This window comes from Aythya fuligula, chromosome 1 (genome assembly GCF_009819795.1).
Source record: "Aythya fuligula isolate bAytFul2 chromosome 1, bAytFul2.pri, whole genome shotgun sequence".
In the NCBI taxonomy this organism is placed as follows: domain Eukaryota; kingdom Metazoa; phylum Chordata; class Aves; order Anseriformes; family Anatidae; genus Aythya; species Aythya fuligula.
This window is the reverse complement of record NC_045559.1, coordinates 186,204,658-186,216,765: the sequence shown is the minus strand read 5'-3', so window position 1 is coordinate 186,216,765 and position 12,108 is coordinate 186,204,658. Positions and strand designations below refer to the sequence as shown.

General features: G+C 41.5%; 1 protein-coding gene across 5 annotated transcripts in view; it reads right to left on the bottom strand.

The window, feature by feature from the left end:
* ATP8A2 (ATPase phospholipid transporting 8A2) overlaps positions 1–12,108 on the bottom strand; it is a 316,126-nt gene that overhangs the window by 245,621 nt on the left and 58,397 nt on the right. For all 5 annotated transcript variants that reach the window (XM_032208014.1, XM_032208013.1, XM_032208016.1 and 2 more), the window contains exons 12-16: positions 11,207–11,334; positions 10,056–10,133; positions 8,343–8,431; positions 7,546–7,590; positions 5,984–6,056 (exon numbers count right to left, since the gene is read on the bottom strand). In XM_032208014.1, the coding sequence (XP_032063905.1) occupies positions 5,984–6,056; positions 7,546–7,590; positions 8,343–8,431; positions 10,056–10,133; positions 11,207–11,334 (413 nt within the window). The remainder of the gene's footprint in view (positions 1–5,983; positions 6,057–7,545; positions 7,591–8,342; positions 8,432–10,055; positions 10,134–11,206; positions 11,335–12,108) is intronic.

The following is a 12,108-nucleotide window of genomic DNA, read 5'->3' as shown; positions in this document are numbered from 1 at the left end:
CATTAGGTTCGTCCACAGTTCACACGGACTTTCTTTGCTAAAACAGCTGGCTGAAACTGCTTCTGTTCAACTCTGCTCTAGCCATTAGAGCAGAGAGCTGGAGGCCAGCTGGCCTGCAGCTCCCTCACGAGGGGAGCGGAGGGGCAGGCGCTGAGCTCTGCTCTCTGGGGACAGCGACAGGACCCGAGGGAACGGCATGGAGCTGGGACAGGGGAGGGTCAGGCTGGGGGTTAGGGAAAGGGTCTGCACCCAGAGGGTGCTTGGGCACTGGGACAGGCTGCCCAAGGCAGTGGTCACAGCACTGAGCCTGCTGGAGTTCAAGAAGCATTTGGACAGTGCTCTCAGATACGTGGTTTGATTTTAGGATGGTCCTGTGTGGAGCCAGGAGTTGGCCTCAATGACCCTTGTGGGTCCCTTCCAGCTTGGGATATTCCATGATCATACGATTCTGGTAGGTCCACCTCTGCAGAAGTCCCCAAAGTCATCATTTGCAGTTGAGCTTGTGAACTTTCATCAGAATTTCAGCATGTGAAAATGCCAACTCATTTCCAACGTTCTCATTAGCATAGCATATTTTATAGATACTTTCACTTAACAGAGCCACTGTGAAGTCAAGAGCATTACAAGAGCTGTAAGCACAACATCAGGCCAAAAGAAACACTATTGTAATGTTAAAAACAAGATCTGATGTAGAAAGACACCAACTTTAAAGTTCTTGTACAAGACTGTAGTAAAACGGGGAAACTGTTGGGTTTCTTTGTTTTTGTCTTTGCTTTTATTTATTTAATGTACAGAACACAACCTACATACTTGTATGACAGAAGGATTCACTGGCAAAAACAGGATTTCTATTAGAAGAAAAGAAATTACTACAGAAGCCACAGAAGAGTGGCAACTAATATATGCCGTGTTAACACGGCTAAACAAGAAGTCTATCAGAAAAAGGAAATGTAATGAAGTCAGACTGCAGAACCAATATCCACAATCTTGTTTTACTTCACGTATTTTGAAAAAACATGATAAAGGAAGTGACTGTTTCACAGACATTTATCTTCGCACACATGCTACTGAACTGTACTGTCACATGTCCCTGCAGTAACAGCCATCACTTTTGACAGGCTGGAGTGCAGAGGCTGTGTTCAGGAAAATGAGAGATTGCACATCGTCAGGAGCGAGAGAAACAGCCAGTCCACAGCAAATTGCTGGTCAGGAGGTCACTGCTGCTCCGTTATTTCTAGTGAAAGCACTGCAAGACCTTCATCTCCACAAAACGAACAGCCTGCCCGATTCTCATTTCAGCAACCACTGCTGCAAACCTTTAATGTCCTTCTTACGAGTGTCTCACCTGGCCTCCTGCATGCTTTCATGCCACATGTTCAACCAGCTGGAAGCAACCTGGCTCTGGTGATGCCACTGATTTTGCTCCTTCCCACATCTATGTTTCTGCTGTCGAGCCAGCAGTGTAGTTTGGTGCTGTTTTGGTACATTCACAGCTCACAATGGGCTACGTGGCAGCCTTCCAGGTCTACAGCAGCAGATCAGCAGAGGCCCATGTCAGCTCCTGCACACAGCTGTCATTTGTTACCTTCCTGTGTTGTTCCAACACTGACACAATATTTATTGCACTGGCATGAATCAGGGCAGAGTGTTCAAATAATTGCTTCAGAGCTGTTAACAACCAACCTTGTGGTCATACTGGCTTCTGTGATCACACATCCCTTGCACCACGTGAAGCTTAACCCCAGCAGAAGATCAGTTAACCCACAGGACTTAAAGCTTGCTTTATTATTTATTTTCCTCTATAAAAGCAAAGCTCAGCAACTTTGCTAATCAAATTCTTACTGATTGTCTGTGAGGCATTCCTTGCCTGCCTTTTGTTTGAAGCTCAGCTTTATTTTCCTGCTCCATTTATCTGCAGCAGGAGCAAAGGTTGCATAGGTCGGGCTTTTGCTCTTCTGCCCACAGGTCTCTCTCCTTGTAGGTTCCTTCTTTCCACCATTTTTCTCCCTGAGAACCAACAGCTCTGAGTCAAAGCCACTGCTTCTCTTGGAACAAGGTCAGTGTGGATCACCTGGTCTATAACCTCCTGCATCAGCGACATATCCCACTGATTAAACAATTTAAAAGCATGACCTACAATGAAAGTAGAGTTGCCTTATCTAGAAGACACAGCATTATCCACCATGGAGCAGGGCACAGACCACTAGTCAGGAAATACTATCAAAAGTTCTCATCCCTTTGCATAAGGTGCTCTTCTGTAGACAGAAGGAACAAACAATGGGGTGAAACTCAGTCTTCTGAGGGGCAAGTTGTACTCTGCAGAGCTACTTATCTGCATGCCATGTGCAGTGATCTGGGTCTCCTCACTCCTAAGGAGTGACACTGCACCACTCTAGCGAGCTACTCACAGCCAGATGAAGTTACAAGGAAATTATATGTAAAGTTAAGGATTACATTCAATCTCTATTCACTTCTAGCAGCATCAGATCAGTCTCTCTGTGATATTCCCGGGTTAGCTGGACTGAGAGGTTTCTGAGCAAGAGGCCTAGAAATGGACAGCAAGATATTAAGGCACAGTCTAACAACTTGACCTTGCTGCCTTGAGTGAGTATGGCACAATCTGCACCAAGGACAGCTAGTAAAATACTTATCCATGTCATTAACAGAATTAATTACGACTCCCCTCCTTAAAGAGATACAAAAAAGTGATCTGCCTACTGTTTTGTTCATTAAAATATTTTGAGAGTAGTTGAGGAACCAGTCATGTTGGGCACCTGTACAACAGCGAGGCTGGTAAGGTTGGAGGCAATATTCCAGGAAAAGACTCTATATTCCAGGAAAAAGACTCGAGGAACATGTGGCACTGGCATATTGAGAGTTAAACGCAAGTTTATCTTGTCCAAACCACTGAAAAAAGATCAATGATAAAGATACGGCCTTGTGCTTGAGTAAAAGAAAAATGCTCAAGACCCATACATTGTGAGGGCAAAAGCTAGGAGTGAAAAGTATGTGAGCTCACAATTTGTGAGCTGTAAAATGACAGTTTTACAGGCAACAGTTACTTGCTGAATTAAAGCCTTCCAGAGGTTCTTACCACCTAAACGGTGAGATTCCTACTGTACCTTAAATTCTAGCTTTTCATCCCCGTAAGTAGTGGTATGTGTTTCTTGTTCTCCTTTCTTAAGGAAATAAGAATCATCTTACTACAGTGGTGACTTTAACAAAGTCTGATGGACTAAAAGCCTCGGTTTCCACACACTTCATAAAATTAAGCAGACATCGGAGAGCTGGAAATGAACACTTTCACTGAAGCGAAGGCTCAACAGGAGCACAGGGGTTATCTGTTCTGCCTGGCCAACTGTTAAACTACTCAACATACATACTCACTGAACAAATTCCTGCATATGTAGCTACTCCATGGGCTTGCTTCTTGTCCAAGTGGTAATTTGGGGGCCAGAGAAGTGAGCTGAGATGAGAACTGGAATTAGCAGAGGAAGTTAGGAAAGAATCCAGGGAGACAGAGGAGACTAGGACAAGATCCAAGGTTATTACTCTTTGCTTCTTGACCATCTTCCCTGCACTCTTCACATGCAGATGCAAAGGGGGGTATAGAAATCCCGCCTCTCCACTCTCAGTTTATTCACGGTGTACGTGCAACTCAAGCACTAAGATAAAAAATGCTTTGCTTAATCACCAAACATTCTTTTAAGTCTTTGGAAATTCTTGCTCTTTTCTTACTCTAATAGCTTATACCATTTCCCTACAGAAACAAGGCAGCAGCGTATTCTTGGCTCTGTCACACAGTTCACCCATCCAACAGAAGCTGCTACTAAAAAGGCACAAGCAGACAAACCTCGGTACTTTCTGCTACACTAAAAGCCCAGAGAAACCAAGAGCCTCTGCACCTTTTTCAGAAGTTATTTTTCCTTGGAGCACTTCCTACAGGGCAATAATTCTTCCACTATTAGTCAAGACTGGACTTGGCCATCAATCAGGCCTTACAAAGCAGTGGCCAAATAGAGCTATGAAACTTAGAGGTGCTGCACGATGTTAAAATCTTCCTACCAGATGGAAGACAGTCTCACGAGGAGGAGAAATACATTATATTTTTATTTTTGACTTGGAAAGAAAATTACTTGGCACCGAGACAGCTCTAAACTAACACATGCAAGTGGATTGAAAAAAAACGCAATCTTCAAGACCAGAGCAGTGAGCAGTTATTGAGTGTTTGTGGAAGATATCACACTGACAGCTCCATCTGCAAAAAGGCAAATGTTTAAAGGGAATTTGTTGCCCAGCTGAGTACAGCAGCATCTGACCCCGCAGGGCTGCTTGTATTAGAAGATCCATTTCATTACCTCAGTTCGCTAAATGGCTGAAGATTGTCACACAAATTCAAATAGCATCTGCGTGTATCAATTAGCTATGAAAACTAAGACACTAAATAGATTTATGTAGGAGACAATTTGTACACTGCCATAAAGCAAAGGGCCAGAAACATGTGAGTATTCACTCTCCCACTACCCTGCAGTCCAGCCCTCACATCACTGATGCGGTTTGACAACTAGACCTGGATTTTATAAGAATGCAAGAACTGCATGCAACACGTTTTTTAGGTCTTGTGCCAAATCATCACTTGTCAGTGGGCGGCATCCATCCCTCCAGCGCAGCCGAGTGACACAGAAGATGACTTCCCTGTAGACCCCTAAAAGCAACAGCTAGTGAGTAAGAGCCCAAGCATACATTATCTGCAGGCTGCGCCTGAATCAGTAGCCTTTAATGCAGAACTTGGAGCGCGCAACTGCCATAAACCCCAACTGTAGCTACATCTTAACAAATGGAACACAGGAACGGGAGGGAACCCACATCTCGTCTGCAAGTGACCTGCTGATCTGCACTGCAAAGTCTTTCTGGTGCAGATGACTGCAAAAGCCACACAAGAAGCCACTACATTATCCTGAGAGGGCCATCTTCCTGAAGGTCAGGTAACAGGAGCCATCTTCAGGCTCTGACACCTTGACAAATACGCTGCAGTGCACAGTAATTAAATATTCCTTCAGACATCTGCATCATGTTGCATTTCAAGTTCAGTACTGTAAAGCACAGCAGAAAGCAAAGCTTTGAACAGTATGTTGTAGCTTTATTTCTGTTGCTCATACTAAACTTAGCCAGCCCAGTTACAGATGTTACACTGTTTAACAAGGTCAGCTAACCAAGTTAGCCATTTCAGCTTGCACTTGCAGACAATGTCCACGTCCCCTACTGTGGGACAACTTCTGCAGACTAGAACGGTTGTGCCTTTTTTTTCTTCTTAAATGCAAGCAATACAAATTGTCACGTGTGCAGTCAAATGCTTTGTAGGTGCACATTTTCTGAATAAGAATGGAATTGACAGTCCTAAGGACTAGGGACAGCCCTTTCAGACACAATCAGGCTAAAATTAATCATCACTTGAAGTCTCAGCCATTGCAAGCTTAAGCTTGCAATTGAGCCTTCATTTCTTATGCCCTTTCCATCATTTCCATCATTTGCAATATTTGAAGCAGTTCTCAACAGAACCACCTTGTAATGCCTGGGAGTATAGTTAAAAATGGTATTTTAACAGGAAGGTTAACAGGAAGGATGTTTGAATAGTCTTCAAATAAAAGGTGATAATACATTAAGTCGTTTTTCTTTTAAAGGTTTATACTTTGTAACATCAATTCCTACAAGACACCATCTTCCATATACTGCTGTATATGAAGCTGTTTTATAGCTAGCACTCATATTCAGTGTCATTGTTTCTTCAGTTCAGTAGTAAGCCAAGTGGTCAGGAAGAGGTTGGAGGAAACTATTTTGTTTCCTATTTATTTCTGCTTTCATCTGTTTTACGTCATACCTGCAGAGCAAACAATCACCCAAGCAGATGTGTTGAGCAGTCAGTTCCAGACAGACCACTAACAGGGTGTTCAAGAGACATGTGGCATTCAAGAACTGGACTTACATGGTCATTTTCAATGTTTTGCAGCAGTCTTGGGTCATCAAATTCACATGACTCACTGGTGGGAGGTAGCTGGCTGTGGAGCAAGAGGAGACAAATATAACAATGTCAGTATTTCCATTCTTAATCATCTGTTTCTATTATTTGATCTATATTGTTGGAGACAAAACTAAAATAAAAATCCACTGTCCTTGGAAATATTGTGAAAAAAAAAATCACATGGCTAATACACAAAATGCTGAAAATGAGCAATAGTTTCTTCAGAACACCAACAAGAGGCCTCGAACAGTTATGCTTAGAAGTGCATTTCAAGATTCAAGTGTCAGCATACTTCCTAGGACAGATGTAGCAGAAACAGCTTTTAAATGTTCTTAAAACACATAAATAAAAAGTCAACTTGAAATCAAGATAGGCCAAAGATCAATATCCCTACGCTTCCTCTCTAGTCAGTGAGTTTTGCTTTAAATTGATCCCTGGAGGATTTTCAGGCCAAGTACTCCAAGTTACTATCTGGAAGAAACTCTTCAACAGAAGAGGAAGCATAAAGGAGAGAAAAGATGGCGATGAAGAAAGCCACAGCATAGAAGAGAGGCATTCACAGAAATTCCATCTCAGCAGAAATAACAACACATCATACCACCTTCTTCCTAAAAGGTGATGACAAAAGTTAGCAGGATCACTAGAGAAGTATAAGAGCTCATCAGGAAGTAGTTTCCAACAACACTCAATCTACATGTTTTTTTGATGGGAGCCCACTTAACTGTATTTGATATTCTAAAACGTATCAGCCCTCTTTGGCTCTTTCCCCCTTCCTCTTAACCTGAACACGGTACAGTGATGCCTCCTGTGTAGCACTTCCTTTTAGGTTTTCATTTCAGTCTGTGGAGTGGGAGAGACACTTCACCTCTATTCATTAAATCTGAGTAAGAGTGCTTCTCGTGACATCGAATCACTGAATGGTGTGGGTTGGAAGGGTTGTTACAGATCACCCAGTCCCACCCCCCTGCCATGGGCAGGGACACCTCCCACCACACCAGGTTGCCCAAAGCCCCATCCAGCCTGGCCTTGAGCACCTCCAGGGATGGGGCATCCACAGCTTCTCTGGGCAGCCTGTGCCAGGGCCTCACCACTCTCACAGTAAATGACATGAGACGTTGCCACATCTAGTTTATCTATTAAAACATAATATTTTAATACAGGGGTTCTTTCATTTTCCTTGTCAGATTTGAACCTACTGATGCCAATGATCAGCAGTACTCTCAGATCGAGAGCCTGATTGTAAAGGTTACTCTTACCTTGCAACTTGGTTGTTGGCAATTGTAAATAAGCATTAGCATGCATCCAAGCCAGCCCAGCCACTGTGCATCCCCCACCTTCCCTTCTCCCATCGTCTCTCCTCTGTGCAAAGTTGTGTCACCACCCACTAGCTCTGCATAAAATGCTCTTCCAGTAGGAGCCTCCACACAAACACATTGTTCCCTTGGGCTCTTTGCTGTTTCAAATTTGAAAGCAGTCTGTTTATATAGATCGTCTACACAGAATAAGACATCTTCAAATATATTTACCTAAAGTCTTCTGATGAACGTTCTCTTTCCAACTCTGGAAAGTGACTGAGGAGTAGGAGGAGGAAAAAAAGAACATTTATTCCACTTTGCAAACTAGAAGTAGATAGAAGGCAGATCAATGAGTCATCATACATATAAACACTGGAATCATGGGTTCAGCTGTTCAAACACTTGAATCAAGTTCTCTACCTTATGAGATATCTGATTTAGCTACTCTGAAACTCAAAGGCTAATTTGCATGGAGATCTTAAGACTGGTCTTTTAAAATTTAGGACAAACAAAAGATACAGTACTGGAGAGTCAAAAAGCCAAGTGCTATGAAATACCGGTGTGACCGAAAGGGATCCCTTTGATAAAAACAGAACAAAAACAGTTTAAGTGTGCATCCCTCCCGTGCATGGAATATTCAACTCTTGCTTTTCGACGACTACAATTACAGTTATATTGCTGTAGTGAAATCCTGGTTATTTGAGTAAGTCACAGAAGCACAACTGATGATTGCTGTTTTTAGGCTTCACCTTCTTCCCTCTGGAAAGGGTCAGAAATTACTTTTAGTTTACTTTAAATTACAATCAGACAAGTTAAGAAACAAAAAAGATTTCTCTTTACATGTAGAGTATTCTCCGGGTTTGCATTTCAGTTTTGGTTGCAGGACGTGAAAATGAAAGCTTTAAACTGTGACCATAAAATATGCTGCAACGTAAACTGAACAGAATGTTCTAATCCTGTTCTGATACCCCAGTATGTATCATCAACATGCACATATTTAGCTAGAGAGTTTCTAAAGTCATACCTACCCATATGTCACTCCAGCAATACTGCATTTCTTGAAGTTCATGATATTACATGTTAGAGTACCTGTTTTATCAGAAAACAGGTATTTTACCTGGAAGAAAAAAAAACAAAACTAATTTTAACTTGCAAAGTAACAAAACCTGAAACAAGCCAAAAACAATGAGTTTCAGGAAAATTTTGGAAGTGACATAAGACCCAGAAACATTGGCCAGCAGAGGTTTATTACAGCTCAGTTTGTTGTACCAAAGCTAAACAAAAATCCATCAGGGAAACCCTAATGGCATTATTTCTTATTTATGTGTAAATGAATCAATGCCCAAGAAGTAGGTATCAATTGCCAAGGCTCCAGTGTATGGATGTGCTGGCTTACGCTACTTGAACATTCACTGAATCTTTCAGCTGTATTAACATCATACAGAAAGACTGGAATTGAATTAAATGTTTTTTTTCATGTTCTTCAAGAACTGCTAGAGTTTAACACTGAAGAAACTCTGTTTTCTAAAGATCACCATGTGTTTTTCTCCCCTACACCCACAAACACTGCTCTGCAGGGAGTATCATTGAGTGGTATTTCACTGGCAAGCAGAAGCTTTTTCTGTTATCCATGAGCCAGTCCTGAAGTCCGAGATACACAGCCATCATCAGCTGTGCAAGCCAGAAGTCAAAGTGGGTACCTAAAATCTGAGGAACTTTGAGACATTAATAATTCTGACATATACCAAAGTTTTAAAACACATCTGATCAAGTAGTTCAGTTAACGAATCCAAAAACTCTGGCTACTTACAAGGAATCAATGGTAAGCTATTTCTGAAAACATCTTAAGGGCCAACTAGATATGTTGCACCATATCATGTAATTAATTTCAGGCAAAAAGAAACCTTCAAATTACGGTAGTAACTTCACAACGAAGCAGTACAAATACAATCAGATTTTAATACTCCTGAAGAAAAGCCCCATTTAATTCAACAGCATGGATACTGACAGTTGTCCTGCTGAGCTGGACACAATAATTACATATTTTGCATACATAAATATTGTCTCCAAGGTGGAGTACACAGGAACTTCGAAGTTCATGTGGTTCAGTTACACACTTAGGATTTTGGTGGTCACAGGAAAAAGCTAGCATTTCTCAGTGGTACTATAAAACTTCAATGGCAAAGTTGTGTTCTGCAGTAGCCTTCTTTTGGAAAACCCATTTTGAAAGTCTCACTTGCAGAATTGCGCAGTATTTGCAATAAATATCTAAGAACTACAAGTTAATATACAATAATCATTACATGAGAAGAAAACGGAAATGCTTGTCAAGGAATAGCATCTCAAGATTAAAACTGCATCTTTTTTGACTTGCATTTCTTGTTAGGCAGTCAGAAACTTGAAGAATTAAGAAAGGCTAAGGCTGTTCTGGCCTGCTCTTTAGACAAGCTTCATCCTGTACATCTTGTTTTGGTACACACAGCTCAAGGACAAAGTCAATTTAGAGCAAAGATGGGAAAAAATAAAAATAAAAATCAGTTCCTAGGCTTATAATTGCTTGTATGACCTTGAATTTATCTTGTGACATCTCATACCGGTAAGACTTGGACTAATGAAAGTAAAGAAGTTCCATTAACCTGAACCAAAACGCAACAGAAAAAGCACAGCTCACAGCGTTCATTCACACCTTCCAGCTTCCCCAGTCACAGAACAACATCATACATACCTAAGTTTTTTCTTACCTGCCCAAGTTCCTCATTAAGGTTTGAGGTTCTGGCCATTGCAGGTGTGTCTGTCTCAGGATAGTACATATCTATGTCCTGAAATGAGAGCAAAGTTAGACCCGTGCTAAGCAAATTAAATACTGCAGTCTCCAGCCTTCTTGTGCTGAGCTCCAACGTGGCCTGACTGCCTTAACTCCATCGGTGGAAGTTCTGACAAACAGCAACCAAGCTGATTAGCAGGGCTTCCTTTCCACGGGGTACCTCCCTACTACATAAACATGAGAAAAGTCTGACTCAATTAATGGTAATTTGGTATTTTCTTCATTGCACCCCCAGCTTAAGAATTACATACAATGGGAAGTTCTAACAGGCCGCTCTAAATATAGGTCTTAAGTTACAAGAACAATACAATTTACTGCAACCCGTGATTAAAAGAGACAATTAGTGACTTAGTAAAATCAACTCTTGATTACTATATTTAATTGGAAGGGTGAACAAAATAGCTGCTATAAGCAGTTCAGAGAACACACACAAACCAGATCTTATTTACTTGCATTTTAGAGGAACCTCTCTAACCTTACTGAAAGTCCAAGTCTTAATGCATACCAAGACCAGGAATGTTTCTCCTCCACTTGTTACAGTTGAGCTTAAGACATCTCTAAAGTATTTTCAGTACATAAGCGAAGAGAAACACTTTGAAGTCAGCGCCTGCACGAACAGAGGTATCACCACTCTGTAACAGAAGGCACCACCAACTCATCTCCTTGGAGAAACATCACGACTCATACCATGGTGGACCTGACTACCAGCCTCAGGGTTTAAAAAAAGCACAAACAAGTTCCGTCTTTCCTTCTGCTGTGGCCAAGAGAAGCTACAGGATACCAAGGAGTTTTCAAAAGCTATCTAACCAACCATGAATGAGTCTGCTGAACAACTTCTCCCATCTTGAAAGCCCAAAATATATAAAAGCAATCATTTGTACAGGAGAGCTTCCTGCAACTACATCTTGTCCTTTCTTAGTGAGCACAGCACAGATTAGATCTCCTGAACTTCTCCCTGCCTTTCCCAGAAGTTGCATTGGGAACTCACCAGAAAGTCTGGTAAAGATTTCAGGTTTTTCATGAAACTTTGCCAAAGTGATGTTAATACATCTTAGTCTTGTTACTTACCCAATTTATAAAAAGAGCCTGAGTAAATTTGACAACTTCCAACGTCACCAGAAGACTGATTGGAATAAGGTTGTTGTACAGGATTATAAATGTCAGCAGATTGTATCCAAAGTTGACAGACAGCATTTCTGTGGACCGAAAGACACATCACATCATACAGATGGCAGAAATCTAAGTGACACAATATAGGGGTAATCATCTTTCTGTAGTTGCCCTTATCGTATATAGTAGCACTAAAATAACCAGCAATTGTGTTAAGGCTTAGCAAAAGGGTCTTTCCAATACTGATTTCAATATTAAATATATAAAAGCACCCAGAGAACATGCGCCTGGAGACACAGCATACCACGTCAGGTGAAGAAGAGTGAGATTGCTGAGGATATGTATTAGAGATCAGAACACTTGCTGAATATTTTTTGCTGAACAGATGGCAAGATGTATGATGTTCCACACTATAACCCAAATTTAGTGATTTATCCGATGTGTCAACTACCCCAATTAAGAGCCACCAATATCACTAGTAGCTTAACTTCACCCTTCAGAAACAGTGAATTAAAAACAGAGCAAATAATAAAATTTGTTCTAAAAGTTGTCAGCATCAGCAGACTTGAGAAGTCACTCACACTAAAGAAATAAGTAAACAAAATGACTTCAGACATGGGGCAACAAACTGAGGCATCTGGCTTAAGTAGAAGAGCTGTTAGTAACAGTGACAATGTCAGCCATAAAGGGAAGGGAAAGCGTTTATGAACAGCAGACAGGATCAGAAGTGGTCCAGCAGAGCACAGGGCAGCATCTCCTGTCCATGGTGCCAACCACAGCCACTTTCCATACATAGTCTAAGCGCTTGCATCTGGCTCTGCAGCTTAGGGAACCACTTCAATCAGCACAGCACCCAGTGC